The sequence below is a fragment of the Aythya ferina genome (assembly GCF_964211825.1).
Source record: "Aythya ferina genome assembly, chromosome: 1".
Classification (NCBI taxonomy): Eukaryota; Metazoa; Chordata; class Aves; order Anseriformes; family Anatidae; genus Aythya; species Aythya ferina.
This window is the reverse complement of record NC_140296.1, coordinates 92314691-92339540: the sequence shown is the minus strand read 5'-3', so window position 1 is coordinate 92339540 and position 24850 is coordinate 92314691. Positions and strand designations below refer to the sequence as shown.

General features: G+C 51.0%; 1 protein-coding gene across 7 annotated transcripts; it reads right to left on the bottom strand.

Annotated features, from left to right (window-relative positions):
• Nucleotides 1-177: 177 nt before the first annotated feature.
• LOC311430413 (cystathionine beta-synthase-like) lies at nucleotides 178-23425 on the bottom strand. Of its 7 annotated transcripts, none has more exons than XM_084506948.1 (18): nucleotides 23394-23425; nucleotides 22593-22659; nucleotides 20203-20360; nucleotides 18489-18643; nucleotides 14747-14853; nucleotides 13445-13579; nucleotides 12657-12747; nucleotides 11422-11538; nucleotides 10120-10189; nucleotides 9064-9155; nucleotides 8524-8649; nucleotides 8097-8181; nucleotides 6579-6684; nucleotides 6135-6206; nucleotides 4924-5058; nucleotides 4660-4768; nucleotides 4187-4271; nucleotides 178-1871 (listed from the first exon to the last, which is right to left on the bottom strand). In XM_084506948.1, exons 6-18 carry the CDS (start codon nucleotides 13570-13572, stop codon nucleotides 1774-1776), a joined length of 1314 nt encoding a protein of 437 aa, XP_084363074.1. In that variant the 5' UTR covers nucleotides 13573-13579; nucleotides 14747-14853; nucleotides 18489-18643; nucleotides 20203-20360; nucleotides 22593-22659; nucleotides 23394-23425; the 3' UTR covers nucleotides 178-1773. The 7 variants fall into 7 exon arrangements, with proteins under 7 accessions (XP_084363074.1, XP_084363071.1, XP_084363072.1 ...); XM_084506945.1 differs by having other exon boundaries at nucleotides 11422-11553; nucleotides 12668-12747; XM_084506946.1 differs by lacking the exon at nucleotides 22593-22659 and having other exon boundaries at nucleotides 11422-11553; nucleotides 12668-12747; nucleotides 23394-23419.
• Nucleotides 23426-24850: the final 1425 nt, after the last annotated feature.

Sequence of the window (24850 nt, the reverse complement as noted above, 5' to 3'; positions counted from 1 at the left end):
TCTGGGTGTTGTAGGGGAGAGGCCAAAAAACGGGAGATCCCTGCCAAGAGACATGCCCTGGCTGAAGGAAGGAGGGAAACCTTGCCTCTTGCAGCCAGGTCTGCTACACAGGGGGGAAAGATTACACTTACAGACATCAGGAAGGGCTTAGCATGCTCTGGGATTCAGAGAGCAGGCTGCCCAGGGCCGTGCCCAGGCGGCTTTTGGAGATCCCAAGGAGGAGCCCCCACAGCTCTCTGGGCAGCCTGTGCCAGGGCTCCTCACCCGCACAGCACAGAAGTGCTGCCTGCTGCTCAGGGGGAGCCTCCTGGGCTCCACTTTGTGCCCACCGCCTCTTGCCCTGGTGCTGGGCACCAAATGTCCTTCAGTTTGCAACACAGCTGAGAAAATAAATAAAACACACAGTAAGGTTGATCTCATCAGTCTATACTTTTTTTTTTTTTTTTTTTTTTTTTTTTCCCCAGACAAATACGGTGATTAACTCAACCAAAAACTTGCAGATCTGATCTAGCACGTGTAACTCAGGTAACAAAAGACAGCTGGGACACCATTCCCAACGATACGTGCTTGAGCATTCTATAATTTAATAAAAATCTCATACAAACTAGATTAGATCCAAAATACGGACCGAGCACTTAGCAGTGGTTGTTGTCCCCTTGTAGCAGTTCCCAAGACTTACGGAAAGACTGTGAAGCTCTTGGCACGTTTTGAGAGCAACTCCCCCAGCAATTCAGCCGGTTCCCACAGCGCTCCTTTCACATTTGATTTCATTTACATTTTTTTGCCGCGGCAAACGGCCCTCCTGACCTTCGTTATCAGTTCCCGGAACACAACACTCCGACAGCAAAAGGAAGATCAGCCTCTCCTTCCCCTTTGCTCCCTTGATAGTGAGCTCGCGGGGTGAATATTCATGAGATGAATAATGCAGGAAATTGGGACGTGGCCATATCTCCCCGCCCTGTTATCACATCCTCAGAACCAGCCTCCCCTTCTCGGGGGATGTGTGGCAGGCCCCAGTGCCACCGGCCCTCCAGGCCCTAGCTGGGAGCTTTCCGAGGGCCTGCAGCTCCTCCAGGAGCTTTCCTTCCCCTCCTGCCCAGCCCCTCGCCCCTCTTCCCACCCCCATCCCCTGCCCGGCACAGCCCCTGGATGTCCCTTCCCTCCCCGTGCTTAGTGGGGGCCCACATCCCACCCCACTACACCTCCAGGCTCTGTCCCTCCTTGTCCATGAGGAGGAAGCAGCTCCCTCCTTGCCCCCACAGCAGGACCTGGGTTTTGGTGGTTTTTTTGCTGTTTCCTGCAGCCCTGTGTGGGTTTTGTCCCTGCTGTGAGGGGTGGTGAGGGGCAGGAGGGTGCGGTGTGGTGTCCCCAGCTCTCGGGAGGGCTCCTCCTCCTCCTCCTCCTCCTCCTCCTCGTGGCAGCTGTGAGGCCTCAGTGCTACTGCCAGCAGACACAGCAAAACCCCAAACCAGGCAAAATCTGGGTAACCATAAACCCCCACCCTATCCCTACCCCCTCGTTACCTCTTCAGCCCTGGGCAGCTCCGTGTAACCACACATGGCTATCAAACGGCATTTCTTTGGTTAGCTTCTCTTTAGTGATACTCTGGGTGGCATTTAGCAGACAGGCGGTTATTACATTACAATTTTCACTGATTTTGAGAAACTATCAGATGGATTAGACCACAAAACATCTTCAGCCGCGTGTTTCGGGCTCAGGAGGAGCAGCTGACCCAGCCGGAGGCACGGGGCTCGGGGCAGCCAGGCTGCTGCCCTACTTCTTGTCGTTTCTGCTGACGAAGGTGAGGAGGTCCATGGCGGTGACCACACCAAACACCATCTGCTTCATGAAGGAGCTGCCATTTCCGTTAACTGTAAGCACAGAAAATGCCAATTTAGTGAGAAAAAGAAGCAAGGAAGCAAGAAAGCAAGAGAATGAAAGCAAGAAAGCAAGACAGCAAGAAAGAAAGCAAGGAAGAAAGCAAGAAAGCAAGAAAGAAAGACAAGCAGATCCCACAGCCATGCAGGGGCTGTGCCTTAATAAAATTAGTTTAATGAGGAGCAAACCGTAACAGGGGTAGCAGTTGTCTCTGCTGTACCTTCACTGAAATGACTGCTGCGGCCTTGGCCAAGTTGCTGGGATCATGTCAGGGAGGTGTCAGCTGCAAATAACGCAGTCCTTACCTGCGCAGGATCCTTGATTTCACAGTAGTTTTTGCCCAGACTCTGTTCTGGTTCTGTTTCTGTCAGCACAAAACTTTCCAGGCCAAACTAAGGAGACTCTTTAGAGCAGCAAGGAGACACTTTCTACTCTGCTCTAATAATGTCCTATGATATCATTAATAAAATAACATTGCAACAATTACTTTAACTATCCGATCAATCTTTTCTTAAATGACAATACAATTAGCCACCAGAGTCCACACACAAGACAAAAACCAAGCTGTGAAAGTGTGGGAAGAAAGTAAGAAATACAGGGCTAACTGTGAGGGCGTTAAAACAGCAGCTCTGGAGGAAAAAATGGGTGTTGTGTGCGAGCCAGAGCAAAAGGCACTGCGTACAGCTGGCTGATACTGTTTGGTGGATGCCATTTAATGTATATCAAAATGTCATACAAAAGAGACTTTTGTCTTCTTACGACAACATAGCTGAGAATGGAAATCCTGCCTAGGAGGGTTGGCTTTTGGTGAAAGCATCGAAAGCGTGCACCAAAAGCAGTTTTGAAGGAAACTTGTTTGGAGCATTTTGTAGGAACGTGAGCTGCTGGGGGCTTCGGGGCAGCAGGCCACAGAGATGCAAGCAGCGGGGCTGTGCTGAAGGCACGCAGTAGTTTTGGAGGCTGCGAGTTCAGGGGACAGCCCTTTGCTGGCAGCCAGCGCAGCACGATGTTGCACGCTGCTCAGATGTTGCTCACCACAGGAATGCTTTGCGTGTTCAATGCGTAAACCCATAAAATCAGGATAATTGCGCCCTTCAGCTCTCGTGTCACTCTAAACACGGGTCTTCTGACCGCTTTTTCGTCGTGCTAACGTTTTAAACAAAGCACCCGCCTCGAGGCAAAGCCAAATCTGTGCCTCGGGAAGTTTTACGGTGTGATCGCACTGGAGAGGTGTGTAAGGTTTGCAGAACAGCAGCTGCCACCGTACCTGTTTGGGTCGGGGGAGCAACACGGCGGGAGCCCTGCTGCCACCAGTGTGTCAGCAGCCCTCGGGCTGACGTGCTCCTACTACACGTGATCCTACTGAGCTTTATGGGGCTGGTCTCATGGGCAGAGCAGCCCTGTGCCCCTTCCCACCCCAGGCAGGGCTCATACATGCATGCTTCAGGCTGCATACATCACTGGGCATTGTACCCCTGACTCCCAGCTCGGGTGCCCAGGGTTTGTTCACGGTCCAGGACATCTGTTTTCAGATTTCTTGACTTCCCCTGGCCCACCAGAGGTGTCTGAGAGCACCTAGCTCCGTAGCAAAGAGATTTGCCCAGGTCTTCAGGGCACAGAGGGAGGAGGACATCTCTTGGCTGCATCCCCTGGGGTAGAAGTGGGAGCAGAGGTGTTCAGAGAAGACGGCAGAGCCTCCAGGCATACACAGCAGAGGGTCTTTAAGAAGTGGGATGCAGGAAGCGTGGTTTCTCCCCTTGCACTTACAGGCCCGAATTCCACCTCGGCTTTATCTAACCTGCCCAAATGCTCCTCTGCCCCTGCCCTCGGGCTGCTAATTCTGCAGGTCTCCGTAACTTCCCCCTCGTTTCCTCTGCTGCCCACAACCAGCACGGTGATGATTTCAATTCAAGGTCAAGTGCCTAAGTGGGTATGAAAAGCCTGGGGCTACAAAAGCACAAACAGAAGCACAAAGCACCCCGAGCTGCTGCCTGCAGTCCGTGCCCACCTTGGTGTCAGGGCCGGGGGGCAGGTGAACACCTTCCCACCTCCCCGGTTGGGTTTACCTGGGAAACCACGAGACGAGGGGAGGCAATGGGGCTGGGAAAGGAGAGGGGTGAAAGAATAGCTGGCAGCTTCAGAGCTCTGCAGAGCTGCGGGGCAGAAATCCTCCCTGCAAAGGCAGAGGGGCTGCACACGTGGAGCAGCTGCACTGATCCCTCCCAAGCTCGGTTGGGGAATTTCCCTCTCCCATCTCGGCCACTCGTGCAGAGCCCACACAGCGCTTCCTCTCCTCGCAGATACCTACACTGCATTTGCGTGTGCACAACGATAGCAAAGTGGTCGTTCTCCAGGATGCTGGAAAGCTTCCCAAGGCTGTCTTCCAGGCCAATCTAAACAGGACAGAAAGAGACAGTTTACATTTCACTTCACACTTAGAGGACAACAGCGAGGAGCCTGCCCCCTGCCTCTGATCCTGGCTCTGGGTGGGCAGGATGGACCAGGATCTGGGTCCATCTGTTCTGGGGTGATGTGGACAACCCACAAAGCTGCTGTGTGAACCCCACAGGCAGCGTTTTCGCAGGTGGTGGTGCATAGGATCACAGAATGGCTCGGGTTGGAAGAAACCTCAAAGACCATCTAATTCCAACCCCCCTGCCATGGGCAGGGACACCTCCCCCCAGCCCAGGCTGCCCAAAGCCCCATCCAGCCTGGCCTCGAGCACCTCCAGGGATGTGCACCTCCTCCCCCTCCCCAGACAGGGCTTGGCCCCAGCGGTACCTTTGAGAACTGGTCGTAGATGACTTTCGTAACGGGGTCTGAGAACTGTGCGTTTCCAGCCAGCACCGAGGTGAGGGTGTTGCTGAGGGTCACCATTCCCAAAATGAGTCTGCGAGGGAACAGGGAGTTTTGCCAAAAGCCAGGCCTGAGGTCAGGCACACATTTTATGTAGGGGCTGAGCTGCTTTTTTTTTTTTTTCAAATCATTTTTGAACAACTTTTTCCTGTTTGAACAGCCATCCATGTGACGAGTAAAAATAGTTACCCCGATTCAGCAACGACGGGAGCCTGGTCGTATCCCTTCTCCTGCAGGATTTCAATCGCCTTTTGGCAGCTGACTTCTGGGAGAAGAATGAGAGGGGCTGAGAGATTCAGTTTCTGCACCTTGATGTTCCACCACCTGTTGGAAGACAAATGGCAGCGCCAAGCTGTTACTCGCGGCTGCGTGGCTGCGGGCCTTGCTCGGGGAGGCCAGGCCGGTGGAAATAAGGCCAACTGTGCGGGGATATCCTTTCTGCCTGCCTGCAGAGCTCACACTTTAAGCCTGTAAGCTTCAAGCAGAGGCCGACCAGTTTTACTTCTTTGGTTTTGTAGCCTGGAGCCTCAAAATGGATTTGCTGTTCCTCAAGGAGAGAGCCTGGCAGAAATGCTGATGTGAGTTAGGAGGGATGAGCTACACTTGTTTGCTGGGGACCACAGGAAACTCCCAACATCTCAGCCCTTGCAGAAAATGCAGGGCAGTGTGAGAGGCTGGACGGGCCAAGAACCATCCTAACCAGGTGTTAGAGGCCTTGGAAATATATAAAGCTTTTAGGAAATGTTTTGCAGAAACCTTTGGTTAGAGTAACCCAAAATAAAAGGTGACACGAGGAATACCTGCAGTCCCTCAGTAAGCCTAGGTGCTTTCTCAACAAGTGCTGTTCACCCAGTTACACGTTAGCTGCCATCAGCAGTCTGTGGTTCCCTGCCTTGAGGGGACATTTTCCCCGTGGTGTGCAAGATGCAGCTGAGGTGGTCGTCTTTTCTGGCCCTCAGCTCCAGAAGGTGGAAATTGAGTGTTCCCTGCCCAGACAAACCCCCAGAGCTGTTTGAAAGGCTTCCTGCTACGAGGGGGACACTTCTGCCCACCGGCCTCGTGTTGCTTTGGATATCGACAGGGGAGTGTGGGGGTTTGGGTGGGGATTTCCATCCAGCTCAGCCCTTCTGCTCAGCAGGGTTCAGGTGGCCTGGGCAAAGACCGCCAGGTGGGAGCAGATCAGCATCTTCAGGACAGAAACTGAATAGACTTTGAGCAGAGAAGAGGGATATCTCGCCACTCAGGAGAGAGGAGCTGAGCTTACAGCCTTCTCAGAGGGATCTGGACTCGACTGCATTTTTTCAGCAATAGAAGATAATACTTCCCTTTGAAGATAATCATTCCCAGACTCGGGAAGCTGATTTCCTTAACGCAGCTCATACCGGCGGAAGTTGTCTTACCAAGGCTTATGCTCCTGGACATCATTTAGGAACCCGTTTTTTATCATCCACTTATCATTCACGAACTTGGACCTAGAAATCACCAACAAAGGACGGGTCTGTGAGCCTTCCGCACGCAGCCGTGCTTTGCTCCATGCCCCAGACTGCAGCACTGCCTCGGGGCTCCCATGATTTTTGCAGCTGGCTGCTCTTAACCCCTTTTAAGGTCAACGGGAGCTGCGAGTGCTCAGGGCCTGCTCGAAGCACGCCAGCTATTTGCTTTCCTAACTCGGCTTGACTGACTCCTGCTCCGTGCAGTCGGTCAGCAACGAGAGGAAATAAACCCGGGCGTCCCAACAGCCAGCCCCTGTCGCTTATCACCGCAGCACGACGTTTCTCCCTGATGTTTGTTTACTTTTTTTTTTTTTCCCCGTGAGCTGTTTGAGGGGAAAACAAGAAACTCACATGTAGTTCCTGACGGAGTCGGGCAGGATGACGACACAGCGCTGACCCTCCTTCAGGTCCTTGGCTGCCCGCACGGCGACGGACATGGCGCTGCCCGAGCTGCCGCCTGGACGGGTACCCAGAGGAGAGAGAAAAACGTTGGGAGAGGGAGGACAGCTGGCCCCAGGGCCTTGTAGGTTTTTGGGACACGAAAAGACCGGGTGGAGACTAAAGGGACACGTCTATGTGATGGCTTGTGGCAACAGGCCAAGGGCTGAGAGGTGCAATATGGGGACATCCATCCCATTGCTGCCCACACCTTCAGGTGAGGAGAAGGCTACGCCAAATCTAGAGCTTCTGGCCAGCGTGTTTGGCCGTCAAAGGTTTGCTTTACATGCATTGTAAAGAGTGAAAAAAGCAAACCATGAACATTACATTCATGCTTGGAATACCAGGCCAACGTGATGGGAAGACCTAAACACTCCCTGCGTGTGTGTGTGCACGCATGTGGTGTGCTGCACGTAGGGGCAGCAGGGCCCTGCTTTACAGAGGCAATTCTCCCACTCGAGTACTGGAAGTGAGAGACATTCCTCTATCTGTGTGCCAATTACGCACTGCACTCAAGGCAGCACGTATTTTACAGCAGGTTAATTAGCACCGGGTCACATTTTTCAAACCCATGATGAAAGTCCCTGAAAAATGCAGTTCTGGGAACATGAAGCTATTCACCAGTTATAGCTGAGTTCAGCGAGCGGTTTCCATTGAAACACGGTGAGTCTGAGCCTGCTAGGTTAAATCAACACAACAAACTGCCTGATCTTCCTCAAAACCCCCGGGATGGGAGTGCTCAGGAGTTTTCCCAGCTGTAACTACAGGCCTGTAGCTGCGTATTGTCTGGCCCTGGACACAAACACGTAACTATCTGCTCTGGGACACTGATGCCGTGTAGAGGCTCTTCGGGTATAGGCAGGGTTTGCCTGAGGGCACCTGTTCATTTTGGAAAGCCCTGGGGATCACTTACAGCTTGTTGGCACGAGGAGAAATACTCGGTAAGAACATCTTACACTTACTTTACTTACAAACTTTCCCGGTCCAAACCTGGCACCTCTAGTGTGGCAATAGTTCAAAGACAGAGAGTACAGCCTCACAGAGTTGTTAGTGGTGGGACAGTTCTAGTCCACCTGTCCTGTCCTGAATCCTATTAATCCTTCTCTTCAGTCCATGTAACACTATACCAGGCAGAATTAGGCCTGAAGATCCAGTTCCCTGTGCAAAAGTGTTACAGCAAGAGGAGAGTTATTGCTTCTATAATTATTGTTGCCGAGGAGCCAGATCCCAGACCACTGACTCACTGCAACACCTCTGAAGCCTACAGCGGCCTACACACCAGCTCTGGATTCAGCCGTTCAGCCCCGTTAGCCTAGCAGGCACAAAATGCAGAGAGCACCTACCCCTGAAGTGTTTTGCTCCCAGAGCAATTAAACAACGAGGTTAAAAAGTTTGTTGAGTGAAGAAGAAGCTGCTGCCACTGATGCTTACCGCACAATAATCCCTCCTCTCTGATCAGCCTGCGAGCCATGAGGAACGAGTCTCTGTCGTTGCATTTATACCACTGATCAACCACCTGAAGAGAGAGCAAGACAGAAAGCAAGTAAGCAAGGCAGGAAGCAAGACCTGGAAGTGCTATTTCAGGTTGTGACCCTCTGACGAACGCAGTGGTGCTGCTGCCTACAACATCTGGCAGCTCTGAGCACTTGATGAAAACAAAAGCATCTGTCAGGGCATCCCGAGTCTGGAGGCTTTGTTTGTGGGCAGCTCCTCCAGCCTTTCCAGCCAGCACCCTTTCCTCGGGGAGAGAAAGATGCCTGACAGCTCCAGAGCCAGGGTGGGGGAGAGGAAATGGTGAGAGTAGGCTGGATGCAAAGACAAAGCTCAGGCAGAGGCCTCTCACCACGCAGCTACTTACAGATCTGTCCAGGACAGTAGGGATGAAGTCATGGCCAATGCCCTCCACCTCTATGGTGGTGTTGTTCGTCCTGTTCAGCTCACAGGGCAGAGCGACGATGGAGCCGTCGGGGTCTACACCGATGATCTTCGAGGGAAGGAAGCTTGGTTAACCACAAAGGGAGTTCAGAAATAATCTCGTGACTCAAACCAAAAAATTACCGATGACCTTATCAGCACCATTCTTCTCCCTGCGATATTCACTAATATGCCTACCCACTGGCAGCGTGGAGATCTCTAGGACCAAAAAAAAGTACAGTTCCCCACGAGCTTTTTAAACAGATAGCGTTCAGCTGCTGCGGAAGTGGCTGTGGTGGCTTAAAACGTTATCACACCCCAGGTGTTTGTCATCACCCCCTTGGCAGGGGCTGCTACTTCCAAAGCTCAGCCCTTACGAGAGAGAGTGACGTGGACCGTAGGGTTAGTCTTGACTGAAAGCAGAGGCAGGAAAACCCAGGGGAGCCACCGTTCCCAGTGGGCAGCCCTGCCTCCTCCAGCTTACTTTGCATTCTGGGCACTTCTCCTTCAGCTTCCTGGCAACGCCGGTGACGGTGCCTCCCGTGCCAGATCCAATCACCACCATGTGGACCTTGCCTGCAGGCCAGAGAAGAGAGATGTGAGAGTCAGCACGGCCTCCAGCACTGTCTCCCTGTTGTCCAAGCCTCACGTCCCTCAGCTGCTACAACAGGCAGCTGGTCCTTCCTCAGCACCGGGGGCTGAAGATGACCTCCAGATCTCCCAGTGGTTTCCACGATTTCTGCATGCTTGGCACCTGCTGGCTGAAGGGGGAGGGAGGAGCTCAGCCCCTCCAGGCCTTTCAGACCACGCCGTGTTGAGGCAAAGTGTGCAGATGAATAATGGCACGTAGCAGTAGCAGACACAACTTGTCAGCTGGTGCTAGCACCCGCAGGGGAAGATGGCAAGGCTCTGCACCGGCACAAGTGTCAGCCAGGTGCGGCCCCACTGAATTTGGTGAAACGGTGTAGGAGCAGAATCAGTCAGGCCTTCAGAGGCTTGCGATGCAACTGCACTGGGGGAAAAGGCCTCGCAACTCACTGCTGGCTGCCAGGGGGAGCAAATCTAAATGTTGTAGTGGTGGGAAGGCTGATAAATTATGATCCGATTTGATTTGCAAATGAGGTTGCAGGATCTGCTGCAACCTTGCGTGCCCCGATGGGTATGTACTCCCCTGTGGGGCCTCCCGGGACACCTCGTACTTTCAGCTGACAGGTCACAGAGATGGATCAGCTGAGCAATGGGCCCTCTCTCCTTCAGGGGAGCCTGGTTTCGTTCACTGTTTTGTTTCTGGTCTCCTCCCTTGGGCTTTTGAAAGCAGAGGCCACAACAGGAAAGTCCTGCAGGCTTAGGTGGATCAGGAGCGGCCTATGTGAAGTTGCCACACTGTGCACCAGCATTATCAGGGGTACCTTCCCTTACAGAGGCCCTTTTTGTCGTTTCTACACCTTTAGATGAATAAACTGTGTAAAACAAGCCTCTCCTAGAGGGCTCCAGCCCTCTGCACACCCTCGGCACGTAGAAGCAGCAGCGCAAGCGGTACCTTCGCACTGCTCCAGGATCTCCTCGGCGGTGGTGTCGTAATGAGCCAGGGGGTTGCTTGGATTTCGGTACTGTTTATTTCAACAGAGAACAGCACGAGTTACTGGGGAAAGCCTAGGTCAAATACCGAACTAGCAATAGCTCCTGACAAGCCCTGCCCAAAGCATCCAGCCACCCCCCTCCTCTCCCTGGCAAGGGCTGCCAAGTCACAGGTGATGCCTCCTCTTTGTCACCTTGGAACAGTTTCCTGAGGACATTGAGGATTTGGCCACGCAAAAGGCCTGGAAGGCTGAACATGCCCACAGACATCCAGCCTCCGGTACGCAGTGCTCGTGTGGTGTCCCATATTCTGCATTTTGTGGGACCTGGAGGGCTTTTAAAGGCCTAGCTGCTGGAGGCAAGACAGTCCTTCAACATTTCAGCTATTGCTTAGACAGAAGCATTATTAGCCTTCTCTGATGCCTAGAAGAAGCTGAAAACACAGCTTCACAATACTCCCCAAAAGCTCAGAAAATAAAAAAACCTCCCCCCTCAAATGTAATTATTATTTTTTTCAAATATCATATCTATGATTTTGAGAGCAGCTTTGTCATTTGTGGCATTGGTGGCAGGCAGTGCAGCCAGTGAAGTGTCCGGGCAATGTGGGCCAGAGCAGTTGTCCTACATTTACAGGGGGATTTGCTGCAGTGGGAACCCAGGTAGGGCACTGAAGGGTGTGCAGCCCCACGTTCACACCTGTAGGCTGGGGAGGCTGCTTCTGAAAAGCGTACTCAGGGATTGAGCTCCCTTTTTATCACCAGGAAGGAATGGTTTTTAGACACTGGGGGGGTTCCCTGCTCACTGTAGGGATCTGGGTGAGGCCAAAGGGAGAAGCGTGGTCCTCTGCGAGAACAGTGCTGCAGGAACTGATGCCGTGAGTCACCAGGGTTTGCCCTTTTGGGTAGGGAGCTTATTTCTGAGGCAGGAGGGAGGCTGCTAGGCTGGTGTAAAAAGTGATTTTCCAGGTCAAAGTTAAATCTGAAGCAATATGAGGAGCCTTTCAGGTGTGCAAGAAAACCCAGCCTCCCCCACCTCCTGGCTTAGGCAGAAGCGTTACAGGTTTTGAGGTGCCGCTGATTTTGCTTCTGCTACCCTGTGCCTTACAGAGCAGCGATTAAGTTTCACGTGCCATAAAATGGTGACCCCACAATGATGAAATCTGCCTGCGCTGCCAGTTTGAGCAAAGCCCCCCAACACGGGCAGACTCGGAGCACACGCTGCGAGATGTGTTTGGGAAGGGAGTCTGCGGGACAGCTGCATTTACCTGGTCCAGAATGTGAGAGTTTGGGATTTCACTTTTCAGCTTCCAGGCAACGCGAATGTTGGACTCCGGGGCATCGAAGCGGGTGCAGGGGGTCCTCACGATTTCAACGCCCAGCGCCTTCAGGATATCGACCTTTTGGAGGGAAGAAAGGAGATGTAGGGCAAGCGATCCTGTGTGGCGCTGGTAATCCGAACCCACGCACCCGTGGCAGCGTCAGATGCCAGAGCAGCTTCGCACGCGGGAGACATTTAGCATTTGGAGCTGCAATGCCCAGCACTCGGTTATGTACCATCTCTAACACCCTTCTGGCACCCAGCGCCTCCTGGCTGGAGCTGGCACATGGGTTCCAGCCTGGCCTCGTGCCCTGTCCTACTTGGGGACAGGCTGGGGACACAGAGGAGGTAGGTGACACTGTGCTGCTCTGCTCCATGGCACCTGGGGAAGGGGCAGAGGGAAGCAGGGCAGGAAGCAGTATCGGGGAAGCAGCTTTTGTATGTGCTGTGGTCTAAGCGGGCAAGGAGGAGGTCTCAAAGCTCTCCTTGCCCCAAGTCCCCTTGTGGGAAGGAGCAACTCCCATAAATCTGCGGGTATTAATACACTGAGAGGTGTGGCTGCTGGGGCGAGAGGGTGTCAAAGGAGAAGGGGGGCTGAGTGCCACCACTCCTGGAGGCAAAGCCCGCGGCAGCTGCACGTGGCATCTGATCCAGAGCGAGCTTAAGTGAGATTTAGGTTGAAATGAGGGCGGTGCTTTGGAGAAGGGCTCTGTTCTGAGCCAAGTCAGGGGCCAGGGCTGGCTTCACTGGTGGTTGGGGGACAGTTGGACCAGGTGATGTTGGAGGTCTTTTCCAACCGTAATGGTTCTGTGATTTTATGAGCTCAGCTGAACAGTTTGTGAGACTTTTGCTCCCCACAGTGGTGATTTCTACCATCCCCAGGGCAGCAGCTTCACCTGATCTTGTGCAAAAAGGACTTACGTCCACCAGCTTGAGAGCGCATCTCAGAGAACCTTAAATGTCTCTCAGTTAAGGGAAATCGTAGCATGATGGAGAGCATCTCAGCGTGCTTTTTTTTTTTTTTTTTGTCAAAAGGAAATCTCCTGAATAGCTACAAAGACATGCTGGTATCTGCAGCAAGGCTCGTTACCCTTTAGAGGAGAGGACAGTCCGTCTCTTGACGGGGAGAGGCAGAGAGAGACAGAGAGGGAGATGTCCCCAGGCTGTGGGGTGATACCCTACAGAGCTCTGACCTTTTCCATGCTCATCTTCTCCGGCAAGACGACGATGCAGCGGTAACCTTTCACTGCAGCTACCAGTGCCAGCCCGATTCCTGGGTTGAGGGGAGGAAAGGGAAGCGTTTGACAACAGCATTTTGGCAAGGTCCGCCGACATGCATGCTCTCTCCTGCTTCCCATGCGCCTCTCTCCCACTGGTGAACACCACGTAGGCATTTACACCAAGCTACACCTGAGGGCACCCTCCGTGAGTCCTCCGGGATGTCCCTGCGGGGGATGGATGGAGCCACACAGGGCATTTGGAGCAGCGTGTCCCCACGGGAGTGCACGGGGAGCACTTGCAGGGAGCGTGGTGCTGCCCCAGGAGCGGCGTCAGCGTGGACAACCTCTGGAGCAGTGCCCAGGGCACAAAAAAGCTTTCACCAGGGGTCCTGTGCAGGCTGCACAAAGCAGGGATATTCCTCTGCTGTCCCTCCCCACAATCTGGTGCCTGAGCTGGATGACAGTGACAATGGGGGAAAAACAAAACAAAACAAAACAAAGATTTATCTTCCAGCCCATCAGGGAAGCCCTCTGTGGGAACCTCTGAATATTCAAGATCTTCCCATGCAGAAAGCACGTGGGGTTGCCCCAACACAGTGCCCCAGGCTAAGTGGGAAGGAAAGCACAAAAGCACGTTGCCCTGGGGAGGTGCAGGCAGCTCGGGCTGTTCCCAGGTGTAAGGACTCCTCAGATCCCTGTGCCAAGCCCTGGGAGGTGCCAGGCCGGATGGAGCACACCAACATTTCCTACCCGTGTTCCCCGAGGTGGGCTCGATCAGCGTGTCTCCCGGCTTGATGATCCCCGCTCTCTCCGCGTCCTCCACCATCCTCAGGCTGATGCGGTCCTTCACGCTGCCCCCCGCGTTGAAGTACTCGCATTTTGCCACTGGGAAGCAAAGGGCAGGCTCCATCAGGGGCAAGCTGGGGGCACCACGCTGCCTCGCGGGCACTTTTAGGATGCGAGTGTCTTAGTTGTAGGGGAGACGGTGCCAGCAGGCCGACAAACCACCCAGCTCCGTGAGCAGCCAGAGCAATGGGGGGGAAATCTCAGTGATTATCACTGCATTTTATAATGCAGACTGCCAGAACTTCAGCTACACGGACGGCCTCAGAGGCACGGAGATTACAAAGTAATTGCATCTAATCTTAACTGCTTCCTCCGTGCTGCAGGGCTGCAAGCCTTCGTTTCTTTGCTGGGCACGGGGCTCTGTGCTGAGCCACACGCAGCTCAGGAACATGCAGCTGCTGTGTGTATCCTATTCTCCTTCCCTTGCTGCACCATGGGAGGGAGACACCACCCCAGAAAATGGGGCTCTGTCTCGTTCCCTGGCTTGCCCAGTTCTGTCTGCACCAAATAACCCCCAGGAGCTTGCCCCAGCCAGACATTGTCCAAGGGGAAGGCAGCTTCAGAGAGCACAGACCTCTTCATGAGGACATGTGCCCTGGGGAGGCTGCTTACCCTCGGGGCTCCCTACAGTCAAATAAGATTGTGAGTGCCTGCTGTGCTGTTTTATGGGGTGTGAGCACTAGCCAAGTCTCTCCTTCCTACACCGTGACGTGAAACTCGTGAACCTTGATGCCTCTGAGACCTCTCTCTTTCTTTCCAGACTGGCTGAAATTAAATGGGGTTAAAAGGTAAAGGAAAGGAGACTGAGAAGTCCGTATAACAGAAGCAGACTAATTGCATCATGCTTATTCTGCAGGACACCAGGCTAAAAACCCTTGCGTGAGCTGTCCCTCCTGCCTCAGAGGCAGTGAGAGAGGACTTGAGCCCTGCTGGAAAACCTGGCACGCTGGTGGCCGATACACCCAGCTGCCTGCTGCCCCTGCTCTTCTGCCTCCAGCTGCCCTTTGGGATCGTCCCCGGGGGAAGCAGAAAGTGAAATCTCCAGGGGCAGTGCCTGGCCCAGCTCCAGCTCAGCCGGCAGGACACACACCTGGCCCTCCCCGTCTGCTCTTGCTCTCCACTGAGCCTCTTCTGAAGCCCCCACTGATGCTGCCCCTCAACCTCACCTCATGGCCCGGAAAAACCTGGTGGAAAGGGGAAACTCACAGAGCTCACACTTGAGCCCATAGGACTTCCCGATCTTGTTGACTCGGACCATTGGGGTGCAGCCAATTTTCTTCAGGATGTTGGGCAAGATCTTTGTTTCTTCTGGCCTGTATGAAAGGATATATATAAAAAAAAAAAGCCAAATCAGGGCAACTTTTTATGCAACATGAGCCAAGACAAAACCTGAGTAAGGTTACAGCAAGACCACTAAGAGACTCCTTTTTTCAAGAGAAAAGATTTCCTTTGACAGGTAATGTCAAAAGGAGCTGGTTGTGGTCTTCCATCACTCTTACCATCAGTTATTTATTCCTTTATATAAAAAATAATGTAGTTAGTTTTCAGGGCTGTTCTGAAATGCCTTTCTCTACAAGGCCTGAGGGCAGATGTGTAATTAAGTGAAGTGAGAACAGCAAACAAGCCTCAGGATCTTACACAGTTGGTGAGAAAGCCAGCAGACCATGCACAACACATGCCTCTTCGTTCCTCCATCCAACCATCCACAACCTCTGCTGTTCATATTTTCATCCATCTCTACATCAACCTTTTCAGTCTCTAACCATCTAGCAAGCAGGGGCCTCTCTCAGCAAGGTCTGCTCACCAGCATCAATCGCTTGCTGGATTTCAGAGCATGAAGGGCCACCACCTGGTCTGGAGAAGATCCTTGTGATGAATCCTGCCTGAATTTCATGCGTGAACCTGGCAGCTTTTTCAGCCAAGGACTTGTCACACTCTCGGTGTTTGCCAGCGTGTGCCGACAATCCAGAAACGAAACGCCAGCCTGGATGCTGCCTTTCGCAGGTCTGTGCAGCCCAGCTGTGCTCATCCAGAAGCCACGTCCGCGGTGACACATCTCAGCTTCACCTGGGGCCAGGCAGCAGTGCACCTTTGCTTCCAGCACAGCCTCGTTACACAGCTCAGAGCTTTGCCCCGCTCCCATGGGCTGAGTTGTTAATTCTGCCGTGAAGCAGAGGACTCTGGAATTTTTTTTGGCAAATAATTAAACTGAGTTCTTGGATCAAGGCAATTCAGCCTCGTGGTTTTGTTGGTCTCTGTCAGATGCCAGCAGAAGCCAAGAACCACGTCACAGCGATTGCAACCAGAACGAAAAAGCCTTGTTTGCCCAACACATGGCTGAACGCATCCTGCCACGCAGACAGGGAGCCGGTGTCCTTGAACTTCTTAAAAGAAGGAGGAAGAAGATTGATGAGGGCCGTGTTTATTGGGGCCACAAATGTATTGCCCCTGGTCGATAGTCAGCACGTCTCTCTCCGAGCGGGGTGACAAACCCCCACCCCCTCGCCGCTCAGCTCCCCTTTGCACGGCTCTCGCCCACTATCATCCCTTGAACCTTGAACCCAAGTTATCCTGGTCTGCTATCGCGGCCAGGCAGATGGCTGTCTGCTGACAGAAGGGCCATGTGATGCAGGGATGACATGCTGATTTACTTAAAGACACACACACGCACCTCCCCTCCGCGTTTTGCAAGAAGGGTATAGATGCTTCTTGCCCTGCGAGGGGACAGGGTGGCGTTGCAGTGCAGGCGTTTACATCGCACACCCAGAAATGATGGCACATTGCACGTGTGCTCTTGCCTCTCCCTCTGTGGAAAGTGTTACCTCTGCCGAGTGCTGGTAAATTCGGGGCACTAACTCAATAAATGAGCTTTCCCCACAGCTGAGCCATTTTCCATCTGCCCTAAAAGCAGCTGAAATGCTCAGTGGTTCCAGTGGGGCTGAGCCATGGCATGAGGAGGCACCAAATTTTCTGCAGTTTCTATCAAATTCCTTCCCTAGTGACTACCATATCTTACTACAAAAATCATGCTAGCACAGTCAGCTTTGCTCCCCAGCTAGGTGAACGCTGTGTGTGTGCCTGAAGATATCTTTGGATAGCAGGATCTGTGGAAAATGCCTTTGGTGCTCCTAAAGGATAGTGTGGGGGTACCCCTGTCTTGAAATGGTCGCTATCAGTTCAGGATAGCAGTGAACAATATATATATATATATATATATATATATATATATATATTTTTTTTTTTTTTTTTTCTCCAGGATTTCTGCTTTTACTCATTGCATGTTATTCCATAAGAGGTCCAGAGGAAAAGCAGTCCTGGCAAAAAAAAAAAAACCACGTAAGTGATCCTTTCTGTAGCAGGTCAGAACTGGATCAAGGACTATCAGAACCACTCAACCTCTTCATCTCTCAGAAAACTTAAATAATTAATATCCTTAAATATAGTACCACCTTGCCTTCTTTCCCCGGTACTATCACCTTCTACCTCGAAAAATCAGGTTTCATATGGGAATTACAGAAAGCCCAGAGATTTTTGCCATATCAGCTGCCATCCAGAGCAGGAAAAACAAACAGTTCCCCTTCCACATGTTTCTGCAAAGTGAAATGGTGATGTCCCTGTGCTGCATGACTCCTGTCTATTTTTATCAGTGCAGCAGACTACATGTCAGTCCCTGCCCCAGTGATGCCACAGGGGCCCCCTCGGCCTGTTCCCATCCCCAGGGGACTGTCCTGATGTTCCCAGTGCCCTACTGCTGGAGATGCCCTGCTGCACCTCTCACACCCCACTGCTGAATCACTAAAAATTGCTAAATAACAATGTTATCCCGCTCAGCATGGTAACAGAGGAGAGAACACAGTTTGACTGAAAAGATCTGAGCCTGTCCTGAGGCGCTATCTGCACCATTTACCCTGTGTGAGTGACTGGGTGCACGTTTGCTGGGTTGACACTAAGCCTGTGGAGCCCACTCCTCCTTCATGGGCCAGACCTGGGGGCTCCTGAGCTTCACAAGTGCTGGTGGGCCCTGCTCCAGCTGTGTCCCACCTTGCACGTGGGACAAACTCCCCACGCCGGCTCACAGCTGGCAGGCATTTACGCAGAGCAGTGCCTCACCTCCACAGTTCCTCGCGTACTGGAGCTGAATTTGTGCTTTACATCTTTGGCACAGCAGGGACGTGTCCGCAGTTCCCCTGACATTTATAGGACAGCCTTATCTTTAATAGCCTGTCTGCGTTTGGTTTGCAGGGCCATTAAAGCACCTCTTGTCTAATCGGGGCTCTTTGTCAGGCTTGCCTCACCCTGGGAGGAAATCTGCTGCTGTGCGGACAAGAACGGGCTCAGAGCAGCCACCTCACCTCGCGCTGCACTCCTGGGTCACTTACACAGTGTGGGCAACCTCTGCGTGTGACATTTCCTCATTAATTAAAAGCCCAGGCCCTGGTAATCAGTTTTTTATGAAAGTCTCCAGTCACCGATAAAAGACATTACTAGTATTTTGAAATCCTTTTTTCACGCTGCGTCAGACTGTTCGACTGAACGAGTGTCGCTGAGCGGCAGGCCTTTGACTGGTGATCGCACAGCTGTCACTGACTTTTGTCATACAAAGGAACGGCTGTGACAGCTTTGGGTTGTAAGCCTGCAAGGATGTTACAGCTGGGAGAGCCATTGCCGCATCGCCACACGTGCCTAGCAGCTGGGAGCACCTTCACTCCTGCTGTTGAGCACCGGATTTTACAGAGTCCATTCTGCAGAAGTGTACAAGTCCCTGGTTGAAATCTACCTCTGAAATATGTTCATCTTAATTCTTCTAAAGCCAGATGGATGCCCCAAACTAGCAGATGCTTCCAAATGTCTGATGGAAAACACAGAGCGTAACAATAGCACTTCATCTTCACAAGCTGACGTCGAGCTTCCTGCACACTAAAATAACCAGCACGAAAGAGTTACTTACAAGGGTATACAGGAGTGTGGAGACTTGTTGGCAGGTGTTGCAGCTGTCCACATGCACTTGCTGGGCAAGTTGGGAAGAATCCATGAGCTGTCGGCTTTGCATTCCTGACTTCCCATACAGCTGCCGTTCATGAGCAGGCAGGCCTTGGTCATCTCCTGTGGAGTGGAAATAGAGCCCCACAGTCACCTGGGAGGAAAAGCTTGGTCGGTGGGCACCTGTGTAATAATTCCTGTGTAATAATCGTCAAAGGCAAGAAACAACTTCCACGTTTGGGTGTGAAAACGGGATGGAGAGCCTGCTTGGGGCATCCCTACTGACTGCTCAAAAACCCTGTTCTACAGATGAATTAAGTGGTAGAAATTGCTCTTTTGTCACATGTCTAGCTTTGGTGTACTAAACCACATATGTAGTAAAACATCTCCTAACCACCATCTCCAGTAAATCTTCTCCTGTTCAAATGTACATTGAATCACAGACTGGTTTGGAGTGGAAGAGACCTGAAAGTCCACCTCGATCCCTGCCATGGGCAGGGACACCTCCCACCAGCCCAGGCTGCCCAAAGCCCCACCCAGCCTGGCCTTGAGCACCTCCAGGGATGGGGCACCCACAGCTTCTCTGGGCAGCCTGTGCCAGTGCTTTCCAGTACATTGAAGCACCTCTCCTCCACCACTAGAAAACGTGGTGCTCTGTATTTTATCATTTGGTCAAGAGCAGATTTTTGTTGTTGTTGTTGTTTGTTTGTTTTCATCCTAGCAATGAAGAAACTGTAGATAAGTCTACCCTGTAACTAAGCTGAGAATACTTGTACTGTGGTGTTGGGCCTCGAAGAGATGAAAAGACCCCTCTAGTCTGGCATACAAGAACATTAAAAGTTAAAATAAAATTAAAAAAAAAAAAAAAGAGAGAGAATAAATAGAAACAAAAAGTCAAGGAAGGACAACAAAGGTGCTAGGAGGTATAGAACAATTTCCGTATGAAAATGCCTTAAAGAGAGCAGGACTCTTCAGACTGAAAGTGAGACAGGTGGCTGTAAATCCTGGTGGATCTGGGGAAGGGGAATGAGAAACACTTTTCTGCTTCTCAGCATTGAATAATAGTCAAAATGAGAGTGTCAGGAACAGCTATAGGAGCGAAACAGGCAAAAGTGGAATTAGAAAAGGGCTAGTCAGGTTCACAAAGGTGAAGTTCATTAGTGGCTCTTAAACACACTGGCCTTAATGGTACCTGTGCTCTGGGAACACCCTATATGTGGAGAAAAGGACAGGTCTGGTTTTGTAGTTTATTCTCAGTGTCTGCGACAGTTTCTGCTATTGTGATCAGTACTAGTAACAGGATAAAGGGTTACATGGAGCTTTGATGTGCCCCTTTATGGTGTGAGCTTCTATGGAGTGACCATCTATCAATTTAATCAGCCACCTTCTTTTGCTAAAGAAACTAGCCACATGGAGAAAAGAAACATTTTTGGTAATTGGAACTTTCTTTTCTGGCTTGTCCACAGAATGAATTGGCCCTGATTCAGCCTTCACTGAATAAAGGGACCTTACGGCTCGGTAGAGTCATGTTTGGAGACTTGCACCCAGGCTGACTGCTGCACCTACAAAGCCCTGCTGACTCACAACAGCCAGGCAAGCAGCCAGCACACTGTTATGGCTGGCTCCTGGTTATCTAATTAATTTGTAGCTCGACATGTAAGCCCAAGGGCAGCCTTAATTACCATTTCTGCCATCCTCCTGCTTGCTTGCTTCACCCGATTGCAGTCACTTCTTTTGAAGTAGCCCAGCAGGTTTATCTGAGGTCAGAGCTGTGCTTTCCCAGCTGCTATTCCACCAGCCAGGAGGATGGGGCTGGGGTTCACTTTTTGTTGGGGTGTTCCTGAAACACAGAAATATAACATTTCAACCAAAGGCGCTAGAACTTCTCTGAAGATGGAGGTTAATAAATGTGTGGGGTTACCTGGCCCAGCCACCCCAACATGAAGAACACCACCAGGCATGCTGACCCTGACATTAAGAACAAACTATGGGGCCTGGCAGTAGTGAGGGCCCAGCTTCATACCCTAAGTGTGCCCCTGTGCCTCAGATTATGAGCACTTTGGAGCACTTGAGAGTCCACATTGTCAGTCAGATACGACCCAAGGCCCAAAGCAGGCCTGTCACCTCCTGGGGGGGGCAGGCAGACATCGTGCCACCTCGTGTGGAACCAAGTCAGCCAGTTGCAATGCACTGCATATAGGCATACGGAGAAAATTTGGGTACAAAGAGCTTATCCTGAGCTGGTTTATCCTCTTTTCTCAGAAAAAAAAGGCCCCTGGAGGGACCTAGCACCCTGAAGCCATTTCTGTTCCTCAGGCAGACGACTGGCACCTGCTCCAGCCCCACAAGACAAGGCCCCAGGTGCACAGGGCAGACAGGTCAAAATGGCTTGGACCCTGCAGTGGGTCTGATAAAAGCAGTCCTTGCAAACTTTGCCTCTCCATGTTGTACCCAACCACCACCAAACCTGTAGTTTCTTGGGAGGGATTAAAGGGAAAAAAAAAAAAGTCATTTTCCTTGCAAACCAGGATTTGTGTCAGCCTTGAGAGTGTCTCCCCAAGCAAATCCTTATTTACCTAATGCATTAACTGGGAAGGAGCAAAAGTCACTTGTGTGGGTAAAGAAGAGATAAACTGCAATTTATCAGGGGGAGTTAGCATGTTTTCACAACTGAGGCCTCTGTTTACCAACTAAAATGTTGGAAATAAGATTTTATTGTTAGTATTATTATTTACTGAGGCCCGAGTATGCCCATCTTCACCATTTTGTGCTAGGAGAGGCTGAAAGTTTTAGCTGCTACAAAACAGCACAAGGTCTGCTTTTTGGATCCTTCCCCTCTTTGTGGGTGCTGATCTCCCTGTCCTGGTGGGTGCTGACCCCCAGGAGGCTGGGCAGTGGCTGCTGAGCACAATGCAAGCCCCTGTCCCCTCCAACAGGCCCTGAGACAGGGCCCGGCTGTGCCCTCCTCTCCTCAGGCCAAGGCCAGGAGATTTTATGGTGATGTGTTTATGGGAAGAGCTGGTGGACATCATTAAGCACACGGAGCTGTAGGGATCACTGGAGAGGACCTGGTGCCACTGACCCCCTCCATGTAGAGGAATTATCCAGGTTTGCACGTCCAGTTTAGGTTGTTGTTCCCTGAGACTGTGTTTCAGCTAAGCATGTGGGGAGCCACCACTACCCATTTGTCTGTGGTGAGACAGCATGTGCAAGATTACTGCATGGAGGGAATGCCATTATTGGTATTCCACTTTTTAAAATAAGATCACATTCTGCTCATTATGTCCAGTTCCCTTGCCATCTAATACATGAAAACAGAAAGAATGGGATTTTTCATTTATTCAGTCACCCGGAGTAGATTCAGACATAGTTTCTAGATGCCCAGAGAACAAAGAAGCAAGACCTGTCCCTTGACTACGTCAATGTCTACATTCCTTACTGCCAGAGGATTTCTCATTTATCTTCTCAAAGGCTGGTTAATTCCCTGTGCAGTGCTGTAGGACTCAACAGATACCCTACCAACCTTGAATCATTCTAAAATCTCTGCACAGCCATGCCCAGGGTCTGGATTTGTAGTTAAGATAAGAGACATTTAAAGCCACTGCGGTTCTGAAGCAAAACTTAAAAATATGAAGCCTGAAGTGCAGGAACGCCCAGAAAGTCTACACAAGATTGCGGACAACCTGAAACGGTACCAAGAGATCAGCAGAGCCTGACCTTCCCTGTATCTTTCTGAGGCCTTGACGCAACACCAGAGGAGTGAGCCACTCCTCTGCTGATAGATTCAGCGGCCTCATCCTGCTACTATGCTTGCTCGGTGAGAAGCACAGGTTGGAAGGGGGATGGGACCACTGTGGAAAGTCTGACTGCAGCTGGGGATTGCTGAACAGAGCAATGTCTAACACAAACATCTCCCCACACTGCTTCCACTGCAGTTTCAGGTCACCTTACATCACAAAGCAAAGGTATGTCCTCTCCTGATTACCAGAATTCTTACCTATGTCCCAACAGTCCCTCTAACCCCTGCCTGAAGCCTCAGCCATTATTTGATTAGCTGTCAAATACGTCTGACCTGTTGTAGGTGTCTTTTAATGGCCCCGTAAGTCTCTTCAGAGTGCAGGACTTCCAATTAGAGCAGCCTGAGACAAGACAGAATAGGGAAAAGATAATGGAAATATCCACTGGAACTGGGAGGCGGTCCAAGCGGCAGGGCACGGTTACATGCAGCTCTGCAGCTGCTGCCACTTACGGAAATTATATGACAAAGAGCACAAGCTAATATTTATAGAGTACTTCACAGATAAGAGATTGTGATTATTAGGTTATCAGGCTGCGCTGATAACTTCAATAGGAAGAACAAGATACTTCAAAGCAGTCTGAAGGAAAATAACTGAGCAGAGGAGAGAGAGTTCATGGAAACTTACTCCATTCAAAGCGAAACGCAATTTTCTTGATTTACGTTAAAGAAATGGTATAGCTCTCACTGAGCGAGACAAATGCAGCATCAATTCAACAGAATCCCTGGACCTGCTCAGAGCTGGGTCGGCGCTGGGCACAGACTCAGCACTTTGTCCTCTTGGGGCCTGCAGACCTCCAGGGATGGAGACTGCACGGGCTCCCCAGACAACCTGCTCCACTGCCCAACTGGCCATGCAGCACAAAGCCAGGACCTCCCTGGCTTTTACACTTAGCCAGATCTTGCGCAGACATTCCCTAGATCACCAACCTCCGAAGAGGCTGAGAAGCAGACGCTACCAGAATCCTCTTCTCAAGCCTTCCCGTGATAACAACGTTACCTGGTCAGCAGGTACGGCTCCCGTGTACTTTGCTATTATAAAAGAAGCACGTTCAGTCGTAGATAAGCCATACTCACCGCCTTCAGTGTATTGGCTGAGTGCTTTCGCTGTGCTTCAGCTGTGAGTTTATATGTGCCCTGTGATAGCAAACGCCAATGAGCGGCAGTAGCGCGCTCTGTGGAGATGATGCTGATTGGGTCCTGCCCCACGCCTAATTATACCCAGCATCTGATTGCTCTCTGAGCGTAAGTGATTGGGACATTAAGCTGATAAGCAATTTATTGTATTTTAATTTATACTTATCTTCAGAAGTGCTCTCAGCCCATCCCCCAGCAATTTTGTGATCGTTTCAGAATGTGGTTTCTGCAATCTCATTTCGTGTCTCCAACTGTCCAGCTCTGGTCTATACCGGTATGTGCTTTGCTGAATCAGGCATAAGCAATGACAGAAACGACAATCCACGTTAGGTGCTGTCTGATATAGACTCCTCATGTCCTCCAGGAACCTGGGGTTAGTCTCAGCATAGCCTCCGGACCTCAACCTCTCTTTCTCACCCTAGCGTCTCACCCAACTGCTTTACTCTTAAGACAGCTGAGAGCAGCAAATGTCTTCCACTCTGTGGTGATTCTCAAACACCGGCTGGGGCAATCACGACATTATTTGGATGCAGATTTCCTGGAAAAGGGAGAGCCCACAGGAATTCAGATCCCTCCTCTCCTCTCTCCTGCCAACCGCTGGGCCCTGCTCCCCCTCAACACAGTTGTGAAGGAAGCCTCACTGCTATTCAGACAGGCGAGCAAGAATAATATTTATTGGCACATTTATTCTGGAATCAAACCTCTCAAAGAGGTGATTATTGTAGGCATTAGCACAAGAATGACATTACCTTTGGTCTTTTTGCAATAAATGAAATCTCTGGAAAACATTGCCAGAGGTAATCCATTGTAGAAAAATCTTGTGGGCTATCTGATGTGACGCAGATCATGCAGATTCCTCATAAAGAAGCTGCAAATAACCCTAACCCTGGTAAGAGTTGTGTTTTCTGGGCACCGCAGTTACAGAATAACCCAGCCACCTCTCCCTGGCTACCTCCTGAAGCAGTATATGCTTGAGGTGAAGCCACATTAAAAAATAAAGTTCTTCATTTTAGTGACCAAACTGAAATAAACTGAGATTTTTCCAGACTAAATTGAAGCAGAGATTTGGATGGATGTTTGAATGAAGAGAAGCTCATTTTGAAATAAAATACTTTGCTTGGAGATTTCTTTTTCAATTAAACATTTTCTTCAGAAAAGGTCTAAATGGCAAGTTTGGGGGTTTTGAAAAAATCACACACCATCACACATCCTCTCCTTATTTTTGTTTTTGTAAGTTAAAAGCTATTAGCTAATAAGTCTGATGAGCACTCTCAACTTCACCACCACCATCCCCAGAACTACCGTTTGGACCGACTCTAGTTTTCATCAAGTCACCTACCTCCAGCCTCCAGGTCTAGGTAGGGCATCGGCTCTTCAGCAAACTCCAGGCACATGGC

Coding starts and splice junctions, on each gene's coding strand:
- LOC311430413 (XM_084506942.1), bottom strand. Junction 11,554..12,667: donor AGAAGATGAGCATGGAAAAG/GTCAGAGCTCTG, acceptor TCCCTCCAAAAG/GTCGATATCCTGAAGGCGCT. Junction 6,207..6,578: donor GACTCCGTCAGGAACTACAT/GTGAGTTTCTTG, acceptor GGTGATTTCTAG/GTCCAAGTTCGTGAATGATA.